Source organism: Salvelinus fontinalis, chromosome 19, assembly GCF_029448725.1.
Source record: "Salvelinus fontinalis isolate EN_2023a chromosome 19, ASM2944872v1, whole genome shotgun sequence".
In the NCBI taxonomy this organism is placed as follows: domain Eukaryota; kingdom Metazoa; phylum Chordata; class Actinopteri; order Salmoniformes; family Salmonidae; genus Salvelinus; species Salvelinus fontinalis.
In genome coordinates, this window is record NC_074683.1 from 52,782,078 (window position 1) to 52,809,135 (window position 27,058).

At 44.9% G+C, this 27,058-nt stretch overlaps 2 protein-coding genes across 3 annotated transcripts in view; both read left to right on the top strand.

Annotated features, from left to right (window-relative positions):
* LOC129816949 (receptor-type tyrosine-protein phosphatase-like N) overlaps positions 1-27,058 on the top strand; it is a 184,874-nt gene that overhangs the window by 108,563 nt on the left and 49,253 nt on the right. For both annotated transcript variants that reach the window (XM_055871934.1, XM_055871935.1), the window contains exons 3-8: positions 19,712-19,808; positions 20,093-20,498; positions 21,518-21,884; positions 24,141-24,272; positions 24,628-24,662; positions 24,800-25,092. In XM_055871934.1, the coding sequence (XP_055727909.1) occupies positions 19,712-19,808; positions 20,093-20,498; positions 21,518-21,884; positions 24,141-24,272; positions 24,628-24,662; positions 24,800-25,092 (1,330 nt within the window). The remainder of the gene's footprint in view (positions 1-19,711; positions 19,809-20,092; positions 20,499-21,517; positions 21,885-24,140; positions 24,273-24,627; positions 24,663-24,799; positions 25,093-27,058) is intronic.
* Positions 7,281-17,415, top strand: LOC129816952 (gamma-crystallin N-B-like). Its single transcript, XM_055871938.1, has 6 exons — positions 7,281-7,343; positions 8,741-8,789; positions 11,095-11,216; positions 13,687-13,822; positions 14,073-14,212; positions 16,895-17,415. The coding sequence occupies exons 1-6, from the start codon at positions 7,300-7,302 to the stop codon at positions 17,028-17,030; spliced, it is 627 nt and encodes a 208-aa protein (XP_055727913.1). The 5' UTR covers positions 7,281-7,299; the 3' UTR covers positions 17,031-17,415.

The window sequence follows — 27,058 nt, forward strand, 5'->3', positions numbered from 1 at the left end:
TGTTCTACAGTAGCCTATCACATCCTAGCAGGTTGAGAGGAATGTCCTCTTCTACAGTAGCCTATCACATCCTAGTCAGTTGAGAGGAATGTCCTGTTCTACAGTAGCCTATCACATCCTAGCCAGTTGAGAGGAATGTCCTGTTCTACAGTAGCCTATCACATCCTAGCCAGTTGAGAGAGGAATGTCCTGTTCTACAGTAGCCTATCACATCCTAGCCAGTTGAGAGAGGAATGTCCTGTTCTACAGTAGCCTATCACATCCTAGCAGGTTGAGAGGAATGTCCTGTTCTACAGTAGCCTATCACATCCTAGTCAGTTGAGAGAGGAATGTCCTGTTCTACAGTAGCCTATCACATCCTAGCCAGTTGAGAGAGGAATGTCCTGTTCTACAGTAGCCTATCACATCCTAGCAGGTTGAGGGGAATGTCCTGTTCTACAGTAGCCTATCACATCCTAGCAGGTTGAGAGGAATGTCCTGTTCTACAGTAGCCTATCACATCCTAGCCATTTGAGAGGAATGTCCTGTTCTACAGTAGCCTATCACATCCTAGCAGGTTGAGAGGAATGTCCTGTTCTACAGTAGCCTATCACATCCTAGCAGGTTGAGAGGAATGTCCTGTTCTACAGTAGCCTATCACATCCTAGCAGGTTGAGAGGAATGTCCTGTTCTACAGTAGCCTATCACATCCTAGTCAGTTGAGAGGAATGTCCTGTTCTACAGTAGCCTATCACATCCTAGCAGGTTGAGAGAGGAATGTCTTATTCTACAGTAGCCTATCACATCCTAGTCAGTTGAGAGGAATGTCCTGTTCTACAGTAGCCTATCACATCCTAGCAGGTTGAGAGGAATGTCCTGTTCTACAGTAGCCTATCACATCCTAGCAGGTTGAGAGGAATGTCCTGTTCTACAGTAGCCTATCACATTCTAGCAGGTTGAGGGGAATGTCCTGTTCTACAGTAGCCTATCACATCCTAGCAGGTTGAGAGGAATGTCCTGTTCTACAGTAGCCTATCACATTCTAGCAGGTTGAGGGGAATGTCCTGTTCTACAGTAGCCTATCACATCCTAGCCAGTTGAGAGAGGAATGTCCTGTTCTACAGTAGCCTATCACATCCTAGCCAGTTGAGAGAGGAATGTTCTGTTCTACAGTAGCCTATCACATCCTTGCAAGTTGAGAGAGGAATGTCCTGTTCTACAGTAGCCTATCACATCCTAGCCAGTTGAGAGGAATGTCCTGTTCTACAGTAGCCTATCACATCCTAGCCAGTTGAGAGAGGAATGTCCTGTTCTACAGTAGCCTATCACATCCTAGCAGGTTGAGAGGAATGTCCTGTTCTACAGTAGCCTATCACATCCTAGCAGGTTGAGAGAGGAATGTCCTGTTCTACAGTAGCCTATCACATCCTAGCAGGTTGAGAGGAATGTCCTGTTCTACAGTAGCCTATCACATCCTAGCCAGTTGAGAGAGGAATGTCCTGTTCTACAGTAGCCTATCACATCCTAGCAGGTTGAGAGGAATGTCCTGTTCTACAGTAGCCTATCACATCCTAGTCAGTTGAGAGGAATGTCCTGTTCTACAGTAGCCTATCACATCCTAGCCAGTTGAGAGGAATGTCCTGTTCTACAGTAGCCTATCACATCCTAGCCAGTTGAGAGAGGAATGTCCTGTTCTACAGTAGCCTATCACATCCTAGCCAGTTGAGAGAGGAATGTCCTGTTCTACAGTAGCCTATCACATCCTAGCAGGTTGAGAGGAATGTCCTGTTCTACAGTAGCCTATCACATCCTAGCAGGTTGAGAGAGGAATGTCCTGTTCTACAGTAGCCTATCACATCCTAGCAGGTTGAGAGGAATGTCCTGTTCTACAGTAGCCTATCACATCCTAGCAGGTTGAGAGGAATGTCCTGTTCTACAGTAGCCTATCACATCCTAGCCAGTTGAGAGAGGAATGTCCTGTTCTACAGTAGCCTATCACATCCTAGCAGGTTGAGAGGAATGTCCTGTTCTACAGTAGCCTATCACATCCTAGTCAGTTGAGAGGAATGTCCTGTTCTACAGTAGCCTATCACATCCTAGCCAGTTGAGAGGAATGTCCTGTTCTACAGTAGCCTATCACATCCTAGCCAGTTGAGAGAGGAATGTCCTGTTCTACAGTAGCCTATCACATCCTAGCCAGTTGAGAGAGGAATGTCCTGTTCTACAGTAGCCTATCACATCCTAGCAGGTTGAGAGGAATGTCCTGTTCTACAGTAGCCTATCACATCCTAGTCAGTTGAGAGAGGAATGTCCTGTTCTACAGTAGCCTATCACATCCTAGCCAGTTGAGAGAGGAATGTCCTGTTCTACAGTAGCCTATCACATCCTAGCAGGTTGAGGGGAATGTCCTGTTCTACAGTAGCCTATCACATCCTAGCAGGTTGAGAGGAATGTCCTGTTCTACAGTAGCCTATCACATCCTAGCCATTTGAGAGGAATGTCCTGTTCTACAGTAGCCTATCACATCCTAGCAGGTTGAGAGGAATGTCCTGTTCTACAGTAGCCTATCACATCCTAGCAGGTTGAGAGGAATGTCCTGTTCTACAGTAGCCTATCACATCCTAGCAGGTTGAGAGGAATGTCCTGTTCTACAGTAGCCTATCACATCCTAGCAGGTTGAGAGGAATGTCCTGTTCTACAGTAGCCTATCACATCCTAGTCAGTTGAGAGGAATGTCCTGTTCTACAGTAGCCTATCACATCCTAGCAGGTTGAGAGAGGAATGTCTTATTCTACAGTAGCCTATCACATCCTAGCCAGTTGAGAGAGGAATGTCCTGTTCTACAGTAGCCTATCACATCCTAGCAGGTTGAGAGGAGTGTCCTGTTCTACAGTAGCCTATCACATCCTAGCAGGTTGAGAGAGGAATGTCCTGTTCTACAGTAGCCTATCACATCCTAGCAGGTTGAGAGGAATGTCCTGTTCTACAGTAGCCTATCACATCCTAGCCAGTTGAGAGAGGAATGTCCTGTTCTACAGTAGCCTATCACATCCTAGCAGGTTGAGAGGAATGTCCTGTTCTACAGTAGCCTATCACATCCTAGTCAGTTGAGAGGAATGTCCTGTTCTACAGTAGCCTATCACATCCTAGCCAGTTGAGAGGAATGTCCTGTTCTACAGTAGCCTATCACATCCTAGCCAGTTGAGAGAGGAATGTCCTGTTCTACAGTAGCCACTCACATCCTAGCAGGTTGAGAGGAATGTCCTGTTCTACAGTAGCCTATCACATCCTAGCAGGTTGAGGGGAATGTCCTGTTCTACAGTAGCCTATCACATCCTAGCAGGTTGAGGGGAATGTCCTGTTCTACAGTAGCCTATCACATCCTAGCCAGTTGAGAGAGGAATGTCCTGTTCTACAGTAGCCTATCACATCCTAGCAGGTTGAGAGGAATGTCCTGTTCTACAGTAGCCTATCACATCCTAGTCAGTTGAGAGAGGAATGTCCTGTTCTACAGTAGCCTATCACATCCTAGCCAGTTGAGAGAGGAATGTCCTGTTCTACAGTAGCCTATCACATCCTAGCAGGTTGAGGGGAATGTCCTGTTCTACAGTAGCCTATCACATCCTAGCAGGTTGAGAGGAATGTCCTGTTCTACAGTAGCCTATCACATCCTAGCCAGTTGAGAGGAATGTCCTGTTCTACAGTAGCCTATCACATCCTAGTCAGTTGAGAGGAATGTCCTGTTATACAGTAGCCTATCACATCCTAGCGAGTTGAGAGAGGAATGTCCTGTTCTACAGTAGCCTATCACATCCTAGCCAGTTGAGAGAGGAATGTCCTGTTCTACAGTAGCCTATCACATCCTAGCAGGTTGAGAGGAATGTCCTGTTCTACAGTAGCCTATCACATCCTAGCAGGTTGAGAGGAATGTCCTGTTCTACAGTAGCCTATCACATCCTAGCAGGTTGAGAGGAATGTCCTGTTCTACAGTAGCCTATCACATCCTAGTCAGTTGAGAGGAATGTCCTGTTCTACAGTAGCCTATCACATCCTAGCAGGTTGAGAGAGGAATGTCTTATTCTACAGTAGCCTATCACATCCTAGTCAGTTGAGAGGAATGTCCTGTTCTACAGTAGCCTATCACATCCTAGCAGGTTGAGAGGAATGTCCTGTTCTACAGTAGCCTATCACATCCTAGCAGGTTGAGAGGAATGTCCTGTTCTACAGTAGCCTATCACATTCTAGCAGGTTGAGGGGAATGTCCTGTTCTACAGTAGCCTATCACATCCTAACAGGTTGAGAGAGGAATGTCCTGTTCTACAGTAGCCTATCACATCCTAGCCAGTTGAGAGAGGAATGTTCTGTTCTACAGTAGCCTATCACATCCTTGCAGGTTGAGAGGAATGTCCTGTTCTACAGTAGCCTATCACATCCTAGCCAGTTGAGAGGAATGTCCTGTTCTACAGTAGCCTATCACATCCTAGCCAGTTGAGAGGAATGTCCTGTTCTACAGTAGCCTATCACATCCTAGCCAGTTGAGAGAGGAATGTCCTGTTCTACAGTAGCCTATCACATCCTAGCAGGTTGAGAGGAATGTCCTGTTCTACAGTAGCCTATCACATCCTAGCAGGTTGAGAGGAATGTCCTGTTCTACAGTAGCCTATCACATCCTAGTCAGTTGAGAGGAATGTCCTGTTCTACAGTAGCCTATCACATCCTAGCAGGTTGAGAGGAATGTCCTGTTCTACAGTAGCCTATCACATCCTAGCAGGTTGAGAGGAATGTCCTGTTCTACAGTAGCCTATCACATTCTAGCAGGTTGAGGGGAATGTCCTGTTCTACAGTAGCCTATCACATCCTAGCAGGTTGAGAGAGGAATGTCCTGTTCTACAGTAGCCTATCACATCCTAGCAGGTTGAGAGGAATGTCCTGTCCTACAGTAGCCCATCACATCCTAGCAGGTTGAGAGGAATGTCCTGTTCTACAGTAGCCTATCATATCCTAGCCAGTTGAGAGGAATGTCCTGTTCTACAGTAGCCTATCACATCCTAGCCAGTTGAGAGGAATGTCCTGTTCTACAGTAGCCTATCACATCCTAGCCAGTTGAGAGAGGAATGTCCTGTTCTACAGTAGCCTATCACATCCTAGCAGGTTGAGAGGAATGTCCTGTTCTACAGTAGCCTATCACATCCTAGCAGGTTGAGAGGAATGTCCTGTTCTACAGTAGCCTATCACATCCTAGCCAGTTGAGAGAGGAATGTCCTGTTCTACAGTAGCCTATCACATCCTAGCCAGTTGAGAGGAATGTCCTGTTCTACAGTAGCCTATCACATCCTAGCAGGTTGAGAGGAATGTCCTGTTCTACAGTAGCCTATCACATCCTAGCAGGTTGAGAGGAATGTCCTGTTCTACAGTAGCCTATCACATCCTAGCCAGTTGAGAGGAATGTCCTGTTCTACAGTAGCCTATCACATCCTAGCCAGTTGAGAGAGGAATGTCCTGTTCTACAGTAGCCTATCACATCCTAGCCAGTTGAGAGAGGAATGTTCTGTTCTACAGTAGCCTATCACATCCTTGCAGGTTGAGAGGAATGTCCTGTTCTACAGTAGCCTATCACATCCTAGCAGGTTGAGAGGAATGTCCTGTTCTACAGTAGCCTATCACATCCTAGCAGGTTGAGAGGAATGTCCTGTTCTACAGTAGCCTATCACATCCTAGCCAGTTGAGAGGAATGTCCTGTTCTACAGTAGCCTATCACATCCTAGCCAGTTGAGAGGAATGTCCTGTTCTACAGTAGCCTATCACATCCTAGCCAGTTGAGAGGAATGTCCTGTTCTACAGTAGCCTATCACATCCTAGCAAGTTGAGAGAGGAATGTCTTGTTCTACAGTAGCCTATCACATCCTAGCAAGTTGAGAGAGGAATGTCCTGTTCTACAGTAGCCTATCACATCCTAGCCAGTAGAGAGAGGAATGTCATGTTCTACAGTAGCCTATCACATCCTAGCCAGTTGAGAGAGGAATGTCCTGTTCTACAGTAGCCTATCACATCCTAGCCAGTTGAGAGAGGAATGTCCTGTTCTACAGTAGCCTATCACATCCTAGCCAGTTGAGAGGATTGTCCTGTTCTACAGTAGCCTATCACATCCTAGCAGGTTGAGAGGAATGTCCTGTTCTACAGTAGCCTATCACATCCTAGCCAGTTGAGAGAGGAATGTCCTGTTCTACAGTAGCCTATCACATCCTAGCAAGTTGAGAGAGGAATGTCCTGTTCTACAGTAGCCTATCACATCCTAGCAGGTTGAGAGGAATGTCCTGTTCTACAGTAGCCTATCACATCCTAGCCAGTTGAGAGGAATGTCCTGTTCTACAGTAGCCTATCACATCCTAGCCAGTTGAGAGGAATGTCCTGTTCTACAGTAGCCTATCACATCCTAGCAAGTTGAGAGAGTAATGTCTTGTTCTACAGTAGCCTATCACATCCTAGCAAGTTGAGAAAGGAATGTCCTGTTCTACAGTAGCCTATCACATCCTAGCAGGTTGAGAGGAATGTCCTGTTCTACAGTAGCCTATCACATCCTCGTCAGTTGAGAGGAATGTCCTGTTCTACAGTAGCCTATCACATCCTAGCAGGTTGAGAGGAATGTCCTGTTCTACAGTAGCCTATCACATCCTAGCCAGTAGAGAGAGGAATGTCATGTTCTACAGTAGCCTATCACATCCTAGCCAGTTGAGAGGTCAGAATCATAACAGATATCCTCTTGTATGCCAACGGCGTCAACAGAAGGAGACGTGACTCTGATGTAATGTATTTCTATGTATATGATGGGGGGGGTTTGAGTTATTTACCCAGTCAGGAAGCGTTGATCTGAATAACCATAGACGTCCATGACAGAAGCCTCCATTCTGCATAGTAGCAGCCAGATACACTGTTCCATTCAGCTCTGCAGTGCTTTACAGCCTGTCCTGCACCCAGCCATCCAGACTGAATACAGTTATTATCATGGAGGGGAGGCATATTGTTCGAAAAACGCTGAATTGTTAGGAGGTAAAACTGTTGGCACTGCACTCCCTGTTCTGTTAGTACATACGCAGCGTCAAAGAGGGTGAGTGGTGTGCGTGCGTGTGTGTGTGTGCATGTGTGTGTGTGTGTGTGTGTGTGTGTGTGTGTTTACAATAATGCAGCATGTGTGTGTGACCTGTGAGCTGTGTTTAGCATATGAATGTGTCCAGGGTCTGTGACCCTTCTAGTAGCTCCTGTCAGCTGTGACCTGGACAGCGCTGTATTTAAAGGTCTTTCTCCTGGCCTCTTGGAGCTGACATGAACATCTTCACTAAAGTCTACGGACTAGTCCAACAAACCAGGTATGTTCAGAGTGCTGTGATCAGGGCCAGGTGTGCTGCCCGTCCCGTTTAGGTGAGGTGTTAGATAGGGGAAGAGTGGTGGTGAGAGGGGGGGGTATTCTACAGCAGTGATTCTGTGATTCCCTGACCCCCCCTCTGCACCCCACCCCCCCCCCCACCCACCCAACAGGCCCGTCTGTGTGTCCGTCCGTATGTCTGTATGTCTGTAACTGATCTTTTGACTAATCAGATCAGCTCTTTGACCAATAATCGGGCTAAAGATCAGAATTGTGCTGCCTGTGTAAACACAGCCATAGTTCCTCTCTGTCCTCTAGTTTGTGTTGCACACCTTCTCTCTGACTCTGTTACACGTGACCATACAAATAGATACAGAGAATCCTGTAGGATTATAGGATCACTATCAGAGTTGGGGTCAATTCCATTTAAATTCCAGACAATTCATGAAAATTGGAATTGGAATTAGGTTTACTTTCTGAACTGACTGGAATTGAAATTAAATGGACTCCAACCCTTATCTCTATGCACATGACACCAAAAGTCACCCAAATCATATAAATTTGAATGATGGCTAGCCTGATTCCTGTTAAATCATCTCATTTTGAATGATGGCTAGCCTGATTCCTGTTAAATCATCTCATTTTGAATGATGGCTAGCCGGATTCCTGTTAAATCATCTCATTTTGAATGATGGCTAGCCGGATTCCTGTTAAATCATCTCATTTTGAATGATGGCTAGCCGGATTCCTGTTAAATCATCTCATTTTGAATGATGGCTAGCCTGTGATGGCTAGCCTGTGATGGCTAGCCTGATTCCTGTTTATAGGGAAAGGATTGAAACACAATTGTAGTTTGTCATAATGGCCTGATTTTAATGGCACCCTATTCCCTATGTAGTGCCCCATACAGCCCATATAGGTCTGGTCAAAAGTAGTGCGCTACATAGGGAATAGGGTGCCATTTGGTACTCGCAGTAAATTACATTAGACATTATTACTGAACAAAAAGTACAAAGTTCACAGATAACCATTCCGTCTTTAAAGTATAACCACAGGCTCTATAGATATGAAATAAATGTATTGTCACAGTTACATGCTGTCCCTTATCTGAATTTGGCAGCAAGATTATTGATGTGTGTGTGTGTGTGTGCGTGCGTGCGTGCGTGCGTGCGTGCGTGCGTACGTACGTACGTGTGTGTGTATGCGTGTGTGTTTACAATAATGCAGCGTGTGTGTGTGATCTATGTTTAGCATATGAATGTGTCCAGGGTCTGTGACCCTTCTAGTAGCTCCTGTCAGCTGTGTACATCTGAGTGAGATAGCTGGCAAAGGTGCTGTGGACAAAGGTCATGTCTGAAGTTCATGTGTTTAATTAGAGATCCCTCCATCCTATCTCCGCAGCAAGCTGGGGTCTGTGCTCCAACGTGCCTTCTACGGGTCCAGTGGGAGGGTAGGTACAAACACGTGATGCCCTCGTCCGACACACAAGATAACGTAGCTGACTTTTTAAATCAGAGCAAAACCGTTTACATATTTCAATAAGTTAGATATTTCATAGAGATGTACCATGTACCACGTCAGTAAGTTAGTTATTTCATAGAGATGTACCATGTCAATAAGTTAGTTATTTCATAGAGATGTACCATGTACCATGTCAATAAGTTAGTTATTTCATAGAGATGTACCATGTCAATAAGTTAGTTATTTCATAGAGATGTACCACGTCAGTAAGTTAGTTATTTCATAGAGATGTACCATGTACCACGTCAATAAGTTAGTTATTTCATAGAGATGTACCATGTCAATAAGTTAGTTATTTCATAGAGATGTACCACGTCAGTAAGTTAGTTATTTCATAGAGATGTACCATGTACCACGTCAATAAGTTAGTTATTTCATAGAGATGTACCATGTACCAAATCAATAAGTTAGTTATTTCATAGAGATGTACCATGTCAATAAGTTAGTTATTTCATAGAGATGTACCATGTCAATAAGTTAGTTATTTCATAGAGATGTACCATGTACCACATCAATAAGTTAGTTATTTCATAGAGATGTACCATGTCAATAAGTTAGTTATTTCATATAGATGTACCATGTACCACGTCAATAAGTTAGTTATTTCATAGAGATGTACCATGTACCACGTCAGTAAGTTAGTTATTTCATAGAGATGTACCATGTACCACGTCAATAAGTTAGTTATTTCATAGAGATGTACCACGTCAATAAGTTAGTTATTTCATAGAGATGTACCATGTACCATGTCAATAAGTTAGTTATTTCATAGAGATGTACCATGTACCACGTCAATAAGTTAGATATTTCATAGAGAAAGCCCATGTACCACGTCAATAAGTTAGTTATTTCATAGAGATGTACCATGTACCATGTCAATAAGTTAGTTATTTCATAGAGATGTACCATGTACCACGTCAATAATTTAGATATTTCATAGAGAAAGCCCATGTACCACGTCAATAAGTTAGTTATTTCATAGAGATGTACCATGTCAGTAAGTTAGTTATTTCATAGAGATGTACCATGTACCACGTCAATAAGTTAGTTATTTCATAGAGATGTACCATGTCAATAAGTTAGTTATTTCATAGAGATGTACCACGTCAGTAAGTTAGTTATTTCATAGAGATGTACCATGTACCACGTCAATAAGTTAGTTATTTCATAGAGATGTACCACGTCAGTAAGTTAGTTATTTCATAGAGATGTACCACATCAATAAGTTAGTTATTTCATAGAGATGTACCATGTACCACGTCAGTAAGTTAGTTATTTCATAGAGATGTACCATGTACCACGTCAATAAATTAGTTATTTCATAGAGATGTACCACGTCAATAAGTTAGTTATTTCATAGAGATGTACCATGTCAATAAGTTAGTTATTTCATAGAGATGTACCATGTCAGTAAGTTAGTTATTTCATAGAGATGTACCACATCAATAAGTTAGTTATTTCATAGAGATGTACCATGTACCACGTCAGTAAGTTAGTTATTTCATAGAGATGTACCATGTACCATGTCAATAAGTTAATTATTTCATAGATATGTACCATGTACCATGTCAATAAGTTAGTTATTTCATAGAGATGTACCACGTCAGTAAGTTAGTTATTTCATAGAGATGTACCACATCAATAAGTTAGTTATTTCATAGAGATGTACCATGTCAATAAGTTAGTTATTTCATAGAGATGTACCACGTCAATAAGTTAGTTATTTCATAGAGATGTACCATGTACCACATCAATAAGTTAGTTATTTCATAGAGATGTACCACGTCAGTAAGTTAGTTATTTCATAGAGATGTACCATGTCAATAAGTTAGTTATTTCATAGAGATGTACCATGTCAATAAGTTAGTTATTTCATAGAGATGTACCATGTCAATAAGTTAGTTATTTCATAGAGATGTACCATGTCAATAAGTTAGTTATTTCATAGAGATGTACCATGTACCACGTCAATAAGTTAGTTATTTCATAGAGATGTACCACGTCAATAAATTAGTTATTTCATAGAGATGTACCACGTCAATAAGTTAGTTATTTCATAGAGATGTACCATGTCAGTAAGTTAGTTATTTCATAGAGATGTACCACATCAATAAGTTAGTTATTTCATAGAGATGTACCATGTACCACGTCAATAAGTTAGAGAGAGCTGTTAATATTTACTTAGTGGTCGTTGTTGATGATGATGCTATTTTGTGTTGTTTTTGTGTTGTCAGGTGACCCTTTTCGAACAGCGTAATTTTGCCGGCAGACGTCTGGACCTGAGTGCCGACTGCCAGAAAATAAGCGACAAGAACTTCCCAGAGAGATGCAACTCTGTGCAGGTGGAGAATGGAGCGTAAGTGGGTTAGAGTTAGGGCTCTGTGGAGATGGAGCGTAAGGGCTCTGTGGAGATGGAGGGTTAGGGCTCTGTGGAGATGGAGGGTAAGTGGGTTAGGGTTAGGGCTCTGTGGAGATGGAGGGTAAGTGGGTTAGGGCTCTGTGGAGATGGAGGGTAAGTGGGTTAGGGCTCTGTGGAGATGGAGGGTAAGTGGGTTAGGGCTCTGTGGAGATGGAGGGTAAGTGGGTTAGGGCTAGGGCTCTGTGGAGATGGAGGGTAAGTGGGTTAGGGCTCTGTGGAGATGGAGGGTAAGTGGGTTAGGGCTCTGTGGAGATGGAGGGTAAGTGGGTTAGGGCTCTGTGGAGATGGAGGGTAAGTGGGTTAGGGCTCTGTGGAGATGGAGGGTAAGTGGGTTAGGGCTCTGTGGAGATGGAGGGTAAGTGGGTTAGGGCTCTGTGGAGATGGAGGGTAAGTGGGTTAGGGCTCTGTGGAGATGGAGGGTAAGTGGGTTAGGGCTCTGTGGAGATGGAGGGTAAGTGGGTTAGGGCTCTGTGGAGATGGAGGGTAAGTGGGTTAGGGTTAGGGCTCTGTGGAGATGGAGGGTAAGTGGGTTAGGGCTCTGTGGAGATGGAGGGTAAGTGGGTTAGGGCTCTGTGGAGATGGAGGGTAAGTGGGTTAGGGTTAGGGCTCTGTGGAGATGGAGGGTAAGTGGGTTAGGGCTCTGTGGAGATGGAGGGTAAGGGCTCTGTGGAGATGGAGCGTAAGGGCTCTGTGGAGATGGAGGGTAAGTGGGTTAGGGTTAGGGCTCTGTGGAGATGGAGGGTAAGTGGGTTAGGGTTAGGGCTCTGTGGAGATGGAGCGTTAGGGCTCTGTGGAGATGGAGGGTAAGTGGGTTAGGGTTAGGGCTCTGTGGAGATGGAGGGTAAGTGGGTTAGGGTTAGGGCTCTGTGGAGATGGAGGGTAAGTGGGTTAGGGCTCTGTTGAGATTGAGGGTTTGGGCTCTGTGGAGATGGAGGGTTAGTGGGTTAGGGCTCTGTGGAGATGGAGCGTTGGGGCTCTGTGGAGATGGAGGGTAAGTGGGTTAGGGTTAGGGCTCTGTGGAGATGGAGCGTTAGGGCTCTGTGGAGATGGAGGGTAAGTGGGTTAGGGTTAGGGCTCTGTGGAGATGGAGGGTTAGTGGGTTAGGGCTCTGTGGAGATGGAGGGTAAGGGCTCTGTGGAGATGGAGCGTAAGGGCTCTGTGGAGATGGAGGGTAAGTGGGTTAGGGCTCTGTAGAGATGGAGCGTAAGGGCTCTGTGGAGATGGAGGGTAAGTGGGTTAGGGCTCTGTGGAGATGGAGGGTAAGGGCTCTGTGGAGATGGAGGGTAAGTGGGTTAGGGCTCTGTGGAGATGGAGGGTAAGTGGGTTAGGGCTCTGTGGAGATGGAGCGTTGGGGCTCTGTGGAGATGGAGCGTAAGTGGGTTAGGGCTCTGTGGAGATGGAGCGTTGGGGCTCTGTGGAGATGGAGGGTAAGTGGGTTAGGGTTAGGGCTCTGTGGAGATGGAGGGTAAGTGGGTTAGGGTTAGGGCTCTGTGGAGATGGAGGGTAAGTGGGTTAGGGCTCTGTGGAGATGGAGGGTAAGTGGGTTAGGGTTAGGGCTCTGTGGAGATGGAGGGTAAGTGGGTTAGGGTTAGGGCTCTGTGGAGATGGAGGGTAAGTGGGTTAGGGTTAGGGCTCTGTGGAGATGGAGGGTAAGTGGGTTAGGGTTAGGGCTCTGTGGAGATGGAGCGTTGGGGCTCTGTGGAGATGGAGGGTAAGTGGGTTAGGGTTAGGGCTCTGTGGAGATGGAGGGTAAGTGGGTTAGGGCTCTGTGGAGATGGAGGGTAAGTGGGTTAGGGCTCTGTGGAGATGGAGGGTAAGTGGGTTAGGGTTAGGGCTCTGTGGAGATGGAGGGTAAGTGGGTTAGGGTTAGGGCTCTGTGGAGATGGAGCGTAAGGGCTCTGTGGAGATGGAGGGTAAGTGGGTTAGGGCTCTGTGGAGATGGAGCGTTGGGGCTCTGTGGAGATGGAGGGTAAGTGGGTTAGGGTTAGGGCTCTGTGGAGATGGAGCGTTGGGGCTCTGTGGAGATGGATCATAAGTGGAGTGGAGCCACCTAGTGACATTAATATGTCACTGCAAAATGACACGCGTTCTGTATAGAAAACTCTGGATTATATCACCTTAACAGAAATACATGTTCACTTCAAAAATACCAATATCGTTCAGAACAAAAGAGAATATAATCAAATAGAATATAGTTTATTCTTCTCCGAGCAGGAAATGATTTTCAGTATCATTGCAGTAATTCAGAACTGGCCAATCCTGTTCTTTCACAATTACATTCCTAATGTGTTTATCCCAAGACATATAGATGTATCGTGTCCCCAGCTTTCCCCTCCACCACACTGTTGTTCTCTGCAGTCACTGTTCCACTGTTCAGAGGTTGTGTCTGTGTGTGTGTGTGGTTCAGATGGGTGGGCTACGAGCAGGAGAACTTCAGAGGGCGTCAGTACCTGTGGGACATGGCAGAGAAGGGAGAGTACAACTGCTACGACAAGTGGTGTGCCCAGGTGGACCATGTCTCCTCGGTGCGCTCAGTCAAACAGGTGAGACGGAGAGGACCCACAGAGAGGCATACGAGCACACGCAGACACACACACACGCAGACACACACACACACACACACACACACACACACACACACACACACACACAGGGGAAATACTCTCAAACTAAAATGCCTAGCTGCTAGTTTCTGTTATTGGCCAACCTGGTACAATTATCCCCTGAAGACGACCCACACAGACTGGGACAAACACACACACACACACACTAACCCTCTATCATCTCTCCCAGGACTCGTCTCCTGCCCGAGCCCATCTGTTTGAGAGGGCTGGGTTCTCTGGTAAGAGGACAGAACTACAGGATGACATACCCAACATGATGACTCGCTACAGTCTCAACAGGGCTGCCTCTATCCGTGTCCTGGGAGGAGCGTAAGTAGTCCTCTATAATATACAGCCTCAACAGGGCTGCCTCTATCCTCCTAGACCTACCAGGTCCAGATACCCAGGTTAGAGGCAAATGGCACCCTATTCCCTATTTAGTGTACTACTTTTGACCAGGACCTGTAAATGCTATTTAGGACACAACCAAATATTGTACTTGAGTAGTGCTGCATTTGCCCTGGTGGGAGGAGCGTTGGGACACGTCCTCTACATAGGGGGTTGAGTAGTGCTGCATTTTCCCTGGTGGGAGGAGCGGTGGGACACGTCCTCTACATAGGGGGTTGAGTAGTGCTGCATTTGCCCTGGTGGGAGGAGCGGTGGGACACGTCCTCTACATAGGGGGTTGACCCCGAGGAGAGGTCAGCAAGGGTTCTCTTTGTTTCACCTAGTAACATTTTCAGTTGAAACATTGGAATGAACATTCCAGAATGTTATGGTGAAACTGTAAATATATATTTTTTAGCGGCAATATTTAAACCGCGTCTGACTTTTCTGTTCTTCCTCCACGTGTAGAAACCTCACATGACCACAGAACTATTTGTAGGGTCAGTTTAGACGCCAAACAGACGTGTTCGCCGCACGCTACCTTGTCTGACTGTTCGTCAGGGTTAGCTAACGTTCGATACTGATACAAAACAAATGGGATGTTTTAGCTAACGTTAGCTAACATTCGCAAACTATTTCCCTTGTTGAATGCACCTCAGGTCTGTAGTGAAGGCCCTTGCCTTTTGTTTCACTGATACCTCCCAGGTCCTAATATCCATACACATTATCCACTCATAAAAAGTTTTGCTTCTTTGAAAAACATCCTAGCTTATATCCAAAATTCCAAACAGAATGATTACAGCTCTTTAAACCTCCAAACAGAATGATTACAGCTCTTTAAACCTCTAAACAGAATGCTTACAGCTCTTTAAACCTCCAAACAGAATGATTACAGCTCTTTAAACCTCTGATTACAGCTCTTTAAACCTCTAAACAGAGTGATTACAGCTCTTTAAACCTCCAAACAGAATGATTACAGCTCTTTAAACCACTAAACGTATTTCCTAGGCTCTATGTGATGTTTCTAAATACACTGCTCAAAAAAATAAAGGCAACACTTAAACAACACAATGTAACTCCAAGTCAATCACACTTCTGTGAAATCAAACTGTCCACTTAGGAAGCAACACTGATTGACAATAAATTTCACATGCTGTTGGGCAAATGGAATAGACAAAAGGTGGAAATTATAGGCAATTAGCAAGACACCCCCAATAAAGGAGTGGTTCTGCAGGTGGTGATCACAGACCACTTCTCAGTTCCTATGCTTCCTGGCTTGGTGTTTTGGTCACTTTTGAATGCTGGCGGTGCTCTCACTCTAGTGGTAGCATGAGACGGAGTCTACAACCCACACAAGTGGCTCAGGTAGTGCAGCTCATCCAGGATGGCACATCAATGCTAGCTGTGGCAAGAAGGTTTGCTGTGTCTGTCAGCGTAGTGTTCAGAGCATGGAAGCGCTACCAGGAGACAGTCCAGTACATCAGGAGACGTGGAGGAGGCCGTAGGAGGGCAACAACCCAGCAGCAGGACCGCTACCTCCGCCTTTGTGCAAGGAGGAGCACTGCCAGAGCCCTGCAAAATGACCTCCAGCAGGCCACAAATATGCATTCCTATGGGATAATCCAGTTGACCTGGCCCAGTAGAATCAATGGGATAATCCAGTTGGCCTGGCCCAGTAGAATCAATGGGATAATCCAGTTGACCTGGCCTAGTAGAATCAATGGGATAATCCAGTTGACCTGGCCCAGTAGAATCAATGGGATAATCCAGTTGGCCTGGCCCAGTAGAATCAATGGGATAATCCAGTTGACCTGGCCCAGTAGAATCAATGGGATAATCCAGTTGACCTGGCCCAGTAGAATCAATGGGATAATCCAGTTGGCCTGGCCCAGTAGAATCAATGGGATAATCCAGTTGGCCTGGCCCAGTAGAATCAATGGGATAATCCAGTTGACCTGGCCCAGTAGAATCAATGGGATAATCCAGTTGACCGGGCCCAGTAGAATCAATGGGATAATCCAGTTGGCCTGGCCCAGTAGAATCAATGGGATAATCCAGTTGGCCTGGCCCAGTAGAATCAATGGGATAATCCAGTTGGCCTGGCCCAGTAGAATCAATGGGATAATCCAGTTGGCCTGGCCCAGTAGAATCAATGGGATAATCCAGTTGACCTGGCCCAGTAGAATCAATGGGATAATCCAGTTGACCGGGCCCAGTAGAATCAATGGGATAATCCAGTTGGCCTGGCCCAGTAGAATCAATGGGATAATCCAGTTGGCCTGGCCCAGTAGAATCAATGGGATAATCCAGTTGGCCTGGCCCAGTAGAATCAATGGGATAATCCAGTTGGCCTGGCCCAGTAGAATCAATGGGATAATCCAGTTGGCCTGGCCCAGTAGAATCAATGGGATAATCCAGTTGGCCTGGCCCAGTAGAATCAATGGGATAATCCCAAAGTTGTAACCTACAAGCTCTAGTTGAAGGAACCAATGTAATATGTCTCTAATCACACCGTTTCTTTTTCTGTCCCTTCCTTCCTGCCTGTCTGCCTGTCTGCCTCCCTGCCTGCCTGTCTGTCTTCCTGTCTGCCTGCCTCCCTGCCTGTCTGCCTGCCTGTCTCTTCAGCTGGGTGGTGTACCAGGAGCCTAACTACAGAGGTCCCCACTATGTCTTGGAGAAACGTGACTACAACAACACCTCTGACTGGGGCTCCCAGAGCAGCACTGTGGGCTCCATGCGACGGGTCCGCTTCAATAACTAACCAACTGACTACAGAGGTGCGCAGCGGTCTAAGGCACTGCATCTCAGTGCTAGTGGCGTCACTACAAAACTGGTTCGATTCCAGGATGTATCACAACCGGCCGTGATTTGGAGTCCCATTGGGCGGCGCACAATTGGCCCAGCGTCGTCCGGGTTAGGGCTTGGCCGGGGTAGGCCGTCATTGTAAATAAGCATTTGTTCTTAACTGACTTGCCTAGTTAAATAAAGGTTAAAAAATTCATAAGAAAACCCTCTGTAAGCCCCCTAACCTCGTAACCCCCCCTGCCCTAATCCCACAAACCAACAGGAGGACTCCCCACCAGCACCCCTTCCACCTGACACACACACTCTGTCAGCTTAATACACACATTATGCAAAACTACCAGAAACCTATTTTAATAATAAACAGTAAAAAGACAATTGCTCGTGTTGTGTGTTGTTTTGTTATCAGGGTTGTGATGATGATGTAATTGGTGAATTCATTGTGGTATATTTTCTCACAGGTTGATAGAAAACCCTGCTACTACTAACACATACAGTATGTAGAGCAGATACTACTACTAACACATACAGTATGCAGAGCAGATACTACTACTAACATATACAGTATGCAGAGCAGATACTACTAATAACACATACAGTATGTAGAGCAGATACTACTACTAACACAGTATGTAGAGCAGATACTACTACTAACACATACAGTATGTAGAGCAGATACTAATAACACATACAGTATGTAGAGCAGATACTACTAATAACACATACAGTATGTAGAGCAGATACTACTACTAACACATACAGTATGCAGAGCAGATACTACTACTAACACATACAGTATGCAGAGCAGATACTACTACTAACACATACAGTATGCAGAGCAGATACTAATAACACATACAGTATGTAGAGCAGATACTACTACTAACACATACAGTATGTAGAGCAGATACTACTAACACATACAGTATGCAGAGCAGATACTACTAATAACACATACAGTATGCAGAGCAGATACTAATAACACATACAGTATGTAGAGCAGATACTACTACTAACACATACAGTATGTAGAGCAGATACTACTAACACATACAGTATGTAGAGCAGATACTACTAATAACACATACAGTATGCAGAGCAGATACTACTACTAACACATACAGTATGCAGAGCAGATACTACTAATAACACATACAGTATACAGAGCAGATACTACTAATAACACATACAGTATGCAGAGCAGATACTACTAATAACACATACAGTATACAGAGCAGATACTACTACTAACACATACAGTATGCAGAGCAGATACTACTACTAACACATACAGTATGCAGAGCAGATACTAATAACACATACAGTATACAGAGCAGATACTACTACTAACACATACAGTATGCAGAGCAGATACTACTAATAACACATACAGTATGCAGAGCAGATACTACTACTAACACATACAGTATGCAGAGCAGATACTACTAATAACACATACAGTATACAGAGCAGATACTACTACTAACACATACAGTATGCAGAGCAGATACTACTACTAACACATACAGTATGCAGAGCAGATACTAATAACACATACAGTATGCAGAGCAGATACTACTACTAACACATACAGTATGTAGAGCAGATACTACTACTAATAACACATACAGTATGTAGAGCAGATACTACTAATAACACATACAGTATGCAGAGCAGATACTACTAATATCACATTAGTGTGAAGTGTGAAGCATTTATTTCGGCTGCAATTTCTGATGCTGGTAACTCTAATGAACTTATCCTGTGCAGCAGAGGTAACTGGTCACGACTTCGGCTGAGGTCGGCTCCTCTCCTTGTTCGGGCGGCGTTCGGCGGTCGACGTCACCGGCTTTCTAGTCATCACCGATCCATGTTTCCTTTTGTAGGGTCTGTCTGTGATAAAGAGATGCTCTGATATTTTGACACCACACTCCACAAAGCAAGTCCTGCAGGCTCTAGTTTTGTCTAATCTTGATTATTGTCCAGTCGTGTGGTCGAGTGCTGCAAGTAAAGACCCAGTTAAGCTGCAGCTGGCCCAGAACAGAGAGGCACGTCTTGCTCTTCACTGTAATCAGAGGGCTGATATTAATACTATGCAGCCAGTCTCTCTTGGCTAAGAGTTGAGGAGAGAATGACTGCATCACTTCTTTGTTTATAAGAAACAATGTGTTGAAAATCCCACATTTTTTGAATAGTCAACTTACACACAGCTCTGACACACACACTTACCCCACCAGACATGCCACCAGGGGTCTTTTCACAGTCCCCAAATCCAGAACAAATTCAAGAAATCGTACAGTATTATATAGAGCCATTGTTGCATGGTAATCCATTCCGTCTTATATTGCTCAAATAAACAGCAAGCCTGGTTTCAAAAAACAGATAAAGCAACACCTCACGGCACCATGCCTCTCCCCTATTTGATAGTTGGTGTGTATGTTAGACTACGTGTACGTAGTTCTGTCCTTGAGCTGTTCTTGTCTATTAATGTTTTGTATTATTTCATGTTTTGTGTGGACCCCAGGAAGAGTAGCTGCTGCTATGGCAACAGCTAATGAGGATCCTAATAAAAATACCAAAATACCAACATTTTGTGGGCATCATTATAAAATATAAATGGTCTGTGTGTTTGGTGTGTAGGTTTGTCCTGGCAAGATGACATCACCCAGTACATTGTTACGAAAGAGCTGAGCAGAGTTCCTCACACCCCGAGACCCTTCAAGACCTCTTCCTCACAGTAAGGATCAGTACACATTTACAGAATCTAACAGTGGAGTTAGACAAGTATGGGCCTTTTCCTCTTATCTATCTAACATCTTATCGTGCCTCTGTGTAGTTGTATTTGCCCAGATGAAAAGTAGCCGGCTGACTAAATCTAGCATATTCACAAAATGGGTCAATGTTTATTGTTCCTGTCAAATAAAACTAATGACAGAATGAAAGTTAGTAGAGTAGACATGTAATATTATGCTTAGAACTGCCCAAAATATACATAATCATCTTCCTTGTCCTTCCTCTCAGACCCAAGCAGAGCCCCTCCAATCAGGGTGGATACCCCAGCAGCTCTTCCAATCAGGGTGGATACCCCAGCAGCTCCTCCAATCAGGGCGGATACCCCAGCAGCTCCTCCAATCAGGGCGGATACCCCAGCAGCTCCTCCAATCAGGGCGGATACCCCAGCAGCTCTTCCAATCAGGGAGGATACCCCAGCAGCTCCTCCAATCAGGGCGGATACCCCAGCAGCTCCTCCAATCAGGGAGGATACCCCAGCAGCTCCTCCAATCAGGGCAGATACCCCAGCAGCTCCTCCAATCAGGGCGGATACCCCAGTCAGGCTGACAGCCACCAGGACTACATGATAGTAGACCATCCCCAGTTCCCCCTCCGCATGCAGACCTCTCCCATGGACCCCTATACTTATCAACAGGTACAGTAAGCCATGCACATTAACACGTACACACAGACACACACACACACACGTACACACACACACACACACACGTAGACATACACGCATACACACAGACACACAGACACACACAGCTGTTTTCATGAAATGTCAGGACTTTTTGGAATGTAACATTTTTTCACCATTAAAAATCATATTTTCCCTATCCCTTAACCTTAACCCCAAAACCCTAACCCTAACCCTTAACCTTAACCTCAAAACCCTAACCCTAACCCTTACCCTCAAAACCCTAACCCTAACCCTTAACCTTAACCCCAAAACCCTAACCCTTAACCTCAAAACCCTAACCCTAACCCTTAACCTTAACCCCAAAACCCTAACCCTTAACCTTAACTCAAAACCCTAACCCTAACCCTTAACCTTAACCTCAAAACCCTAACCCTTAACCTTAACTCAAAACCCTAACCCTAACCCTTAACCTTAACCCCAAAACCCTAACCCTTAACCTTAACTCAAAACCCTAACCCTTAACCTTAACCTTGACCTCAAAACCCTAACCCTAATCTTTAACCTCAAAACCCTAACCCTTAACATTAACCTCAAAACCCTAACCCTTAACCTTAACATTAACCTCAAAACCCTAACCCTAATCTTTAACCTCAAAACCCTAACCCTAACCCTTAACATTAACCTCAAAACCCTAACTCTAATCTTTAAGCCTAAAATAGCAATAGAAGATATTCTGGACCTTTTCTAAACACTTCTTGTTTTCCTACCTTCTCAGGACATTAAGGTGAAATGTTAGGACATTGGGGTCCTGATAATGTAGGAAAACTGGTGCACACACACACACACACACACCACACACACACACACACACACACACACGCACACACACACACACACACACACCGCACACACACAACACACACAACACACACCACACACACACACACACACACACCACACACACACACAATAAAACATGTGTCCTCATCCGTAAACCATGTGTGTTTTTCTCTCTCTGTGTTTTACAGCACAGATACCAGGATATGGAACGCTCCCTCCACCAGGGAGGAAGAGTCTACCCAGGGCCCCGCCCCTCCTCTAGATCCCAACATGCCAAACAGAGAGAGAGAGACCGTCAGCTGCTGCAGGACATCATCTCTCTCTATCTGTCCTCTTCCCCTGCACAGCCCTCGTTCCGCCACAGGGGGGCAGCGGCACTTCCGGCCTCACCCTACTACGAGAACCTGGAACTGCCTCTGGACTATGTGGAGGACTACAGTGTGACAGAGCAGGATACGGCCAGGCAACAGCTACGACAGCAGAAGATGCAGTTACAGCAGCAGCAACAGAAGAAGAAGGTTTCCCAGGACTACAGCTCTCTGGCTGGGCTGGATGGTGAGATAGTAGAACTGCTGTAGTACCTTAACTAGCAGTGTTAATTAACTAATTTAATTAATTAATTAAAACGAACTAGGTTCGGTAGCAGGGTGTGTGTAAATTCTCTGGGGAAGCCAAGCCAGTGGGAAAAATGGCCATATTACAACCTATGTGTTTTGATAATTTCGTTGTTTGCTCTATAACCTGTTAGTTCATATGCCTTGACACCGTGATTTATAGGCCTAAATTCAACCACATGTTTGTTTCATCACAAAACCGGGGAGGAACCTCTGTCCAGTGAAGTCCACAAAGCATATTGCATGGATCACAGAGTTACATGACCTACAGCATGGTCAAGCAAGTTCATGTTTCTGACATTATCGGACGACTAAACATCTACTAATTTAGAACCACAGAGAGTTACCGCAAGTCCCAAAGAAAACAGGAGCTGCCTCCTCTATTCCAGCACCATTTCAACATCTACTGATGTAGAACCACAGAGAGTTACCGCAAGTCCCAAAGAAAACAGGAGCTGCCTCCTCTATTCCAGCACCATTTCAACATCTACTGATGTAGAACCACAGAGAGTTACCGCAAGTCCCAAAGAAAACAGGAGCTTCCTCCTCTATTCCAGCACCATTTCAACATCTACTGATGTAGAACCACAGAGAGTTACCGCAAGTCCCAAAGAAAACAGAAGCTTCCTCCACTATTCCAGCACCATTTCAACTTCAACATCATCAAATCACCTCTGCTTAGTCTAATACAGTGGCAACTAAAAGATACCAAAAACAATTTAGTCCAATCAATGTAAACTAAATATGATGTGGCTGTCCATGGTACTGATTTGTGTGCGTGCGTGCTCTTCTCTTCTGACTAACCTGGCCTTGCTATCTCTTCTGACTAACCTGGCCATGCTATCTCTTCTGTCTAACCTGGCCTTGCTATCTCTTCTGACTAACCTGGCCTTGCTATCTCTTCTGACTAACCTGGCCTTGCTATCTCTTCTGACTAACCTGGCCTTGCTATCTCTTCTGACTAACCTGGCCTTGCTATCTCTTCTGACTAACCTGGCCATGCTATCTCTTCTGTCTAACCTGGCCTTGCTATCTCTTCTGACTAACCTGGCCTTGCTATCTCTTCTGACTAACCTGGCCTTGCTATCTCTTCTGACTAACCTGGCCTTGCTATCTCTTCTGACTAACCTGGCCTTGCTATCTCTTCTGACTAACCTGGCCTTGCTATCTCTTCTGACTAACCTGGCCATGCTATCTCTTCTGTCTAACCTGGCCTTGCTATCTCTTCTGACTAACCTGGCCTTGCTATCTCTTCTGACTAACCTGGCCTTGCTATCTCTTCTGACTAACCTGGCCTTGCTATCTCTTCTGTCTAACCTGGCCTTGCTATCTCTTCTGATTGACCTGGCCTTGCTATCTCTTCTGATTGACCTGGCCGTGCTATCTCTTCTGACTAACCTGGCCTTGCTATCTCTTCTGACTAACCTGGCCTTGCTATCTCTTCTATGACTAACCTGGCCTTGCTATCTCTTCTGATTGACCTGGCCGTGCTATCTCTTCTGACTAACCTGGCCTTGCTATCTCTTCTATGACTAACCTGGCCTTGCTATCTCTTCTATGACTAACCTGGCCGTGCTATCTCTTCTGACTAACCTGGCCTTGCTATCTCTTCTATGACTAACCTGGCCTTGCTATCTCTTCTATGACTAACCTGGCCTTGCTATCTCTTCTATGACTAACCTGGCCTTGCTATCTCTTCTATGACTAACCTGGCCTTGCTATCTCTTCTATGACTAACCTGGCCTTGCTATCTCTTCTATGACTAACCTGGCCTTGCTATCTCTTCTATGACTAACCTGGCCTTGCTATCTCTTCTATGACTAACCTGGCCTTGCTATCTCTTCTATGACTAACCTGGCCTTGCTATCTCTTCTATGACTAACCTGGTCTTGCTATCTCTTCTATGACTAACCTGGCCTTGCTATCTCTTCTATGACTAACCTGGCCTTGCTATCTCTTCTATGACTAACCTGGCCTTGCTATCTCTTCTGACTAACCTGGCCTTGCTATCTCTTCTATGACTAACCTGGCCTTGCTATCTCTTCTATGACTAACCTGGCCTTGCTATCTCTTCTGACTAACCTGGCCTTGCTATCTCTTCTATGACTAACCTGGCCTTGCTATCTCTTCTATGACTAACCTGGTCCTGACAGTCTATTGAGACTAACCTGTCATTTCTGTGTGTCTGTCTGTGTAGAGTCTATCCTACAGCGTATGGTGGAGACCCTGGAGATGTACGGTGTTGATCCCAGAGACCTGACCCCCCAGCAGCTCTACAGACTGGCCGTGGTGCTGCAACTGATGAAGGCTGAGGACCAGGAGAACGCAGGTACTACAGACCTGTCTGTCTGTCTGTCTGTCTGCCTGTCTGTCTGTCTGTCTGTCTGCCTGACCGTGGTGCTGCAACTGATGAAGGCTGAGGACCAAGAGAACGCAGGTACTACAGACCTCTGTCTGTCTGTCTGTCTGTCTGTCTGTCTGTCTGTCTGTCCTTTTGGGGAGAGGTCAATCCTTTTCAGCACAGTTCTTAAAACTATGGTGGATGCCTAACAAGGCCAGCTCGGTACATCTGTCTGCACACAGAAGGGCGCGTAGTCATTCAGTATCAATGAATAATGAATGAATTACACATTAGTCATTTCCTGTAAGTCATTGTGATGCTCTTTTTATTCTCTTCTTTTCAGATCCATTTACAAATGATCCGTCCACACCGAAGGAGGTATGTTCAGATCAGATAGTGCAGAAATACAGTACTAAGTGGTATTGCATGACATTTATAATATGATGTATATATTATAATGCTGCTATCATGGTCATTGTCCTGTCTCTTGGTGTCTCTGGGTGTCCTCTACACAGAAACAGCAGATGCTTAAAAGCAGTGACACCGTGTCCAACAAGGGAGAGAATTCTCCCGTCCCTGTGCCCTCTCCCTCCTCTACCTCGGTAGCTGATGTGGCCCCTACCCTGGCCCCTGCTGCCACTAGTCCCACCCTCAAAGTACCTATAGGGGTCAGTGTGACGGCCAAGGGCCCCTCTGTCTCTGTGGAGGATGTGAAAGGGAAGGTGAAAAGTGTCCCAGCAGGGCTACCAGCTGCTGAGGGGGGGACAGCGGCCAGGGAGGAGTACGGATACATGGTCACTAACCAGAGGTCAGTTCTGGAAACTTACTGTGTGGATCTCTTATACACACACTCAAGTTAGGATTCAGACCGTAGTCCCTAATACAGGCTGTCAAGTTAGGATTCAGACCGTAGTCCCTAATACTGGCTGCAAAGTTAGGATTCAGACCGTAGTCCCTAATACTGGCTGTCAAGTTAGGATTCAGACCATAGTCCCTAATACAGGCTGTCAAGTTAGGATTCAGACCGTAGTCCCTAATACTGGCTGCAAAGTTAGGATTTGTACCTTAGTCCCTAATACAGGCTGTCAAGTTAAGATTCAGACCGTAGTCCCTAATACAGGCTGTCAAGTTAGGATTTATACCTTAGTCCCTAATACAGGCTGTCAAGTTAAGATTCAGACCGTAGTCCCTAATACAGGCTGTCAAGTTAGGATTTATACCTTGGTCCCTAATACAGGCTGTCAAGTTAAGATTCAGACCGTAGTCCCTAATACAGGCTGTCAAGTTAGGATTTATACCTTGGTCCCTAATACAGGCTGTCAAGTTAGGATTCAGACCGTAGTCCCTAATACAGGCTGTCAAGTTAGGATTTATACCTTGGTCCCTAATACAGGCTGTCAAGTTAGGATTCAGACCGTAGTCCCTAATACAGGCTGTCAAGTTAGGATTCAGACCGTAGTCCCTAATACTGGCTGTCAAGTTAGGATTCAGACCGTAGTCCCTAATACAGGCTGTCAAGTTAGGATTTATACCTTAGTCCCTAATACAGGCTGTCAAGTTAGGATTCAGACCGTAGTCCCTAATACAGGCTGTCAAGTTAGGATTTATACCTTGGTCCCTAATACAGGCTGTCAAGTTAGGATTTATACCTTAGTCCCTAATACAGGCTGTCAAGTTAGGATTCAGACCGTAGTCCCTAATACTGGCTGTCAAGTTAGGATTCAGACCGTAGTCCCTAATACAGGCTGTCAAGTTAGGATTCAGACCGTAGTCCCTAATACAGGCTGTCAAGTTAAGATTCAGACCGTAGTCCCTAATACTGGCTGTCAAGTTAAGATTCAGACCGTAGTCCCTAATACTGGCTGTCAAGTTAAGATTCAGACCGTAGTCCCTAATACTGGCTGTCAAGTTAAGATTCAGACCGTAGTCCCTAATACTGGCTGTCAAGTTAGGATTCAGACCGTAGTCCCTAATACAGGCTGTCAAGTTAAGATTCAGACCGTAGTCCCTAATACAGGCTGTCAAGTTAAGATTCAGACCGTAGTCCCTAATACTGGCTGTCAAGTTAAGATTCAGACCGTAGTCCCTAATACAGGTTGTCAAGTTAAGATTCAGACCGTAGTCCCTAATACAGGCTGTCAAGTTAGGATTCAGACCGTAGTCCCTAATACAGGCTGCAAAGTTAGGATTCAGACCGTAGTCCCTAATACTGGCTGCAAAGTTAGGATTCGTACCTTAGTCCTTAATACTGATACTTGGCTTTTTTTACACATCTAAATGATACTGTGATATCTAAATGATACTGTGATATCTAAATGATACTGTGACATCTAAATGATACTGTGATGTCTAAATGATACTGTGATATCTAAATGATACTGTGATATCTAAATGATACTGTGATGTCTAAATGATACTGTGATATCTAAATGATACTGTGATATCTAAATGATACTGTGATATCTAAATGATACTGTGATATCTAAATGATACTGTGATGTCTAAATGATACTGTGATGTCTAAATGATACTGTGATATCTAAATGATACTGTGATATCTAAATGATACTGTGACATCTAAATGATACTGTGATATCTAAATGATACTGTGATATCTAAATGATACTGTGACATCTAAATGATACTGTGACATCTAAATGATACTGTGATATCTAAATGATACTGTGATATCTAAATGATACTGTGATATCTAAATGATACTGTGACATCTAAATGATACTGTGATATCTAAATGATACTATGACATCTAAATG

Bases quoted from the DNA above. Each gene is read 5' to 3' on its own strand.
- LOC129816952 (XM_055871938.1), top strand. From the start codon at position 7,300: ATGAACATCTTCACTAAAGTCTACGGACTAGTCCAACAAACCAG. The intron at 11,217-13,686 runs GTAAGTGGGTTA...TGTGTGGTTCAG, and splicing joins GTGCAGGTGGAGAATGGAGC to ATGGGTGGGCTACGAGCAGG. The intron at 14,213-16,894 runs GTAAGTAGTCCT...CTGTCTCTTCAG, and splicing joins ATCCGTGTCCTGGGAGGAGC to CTGGGTGGTGTACCAGGAGC.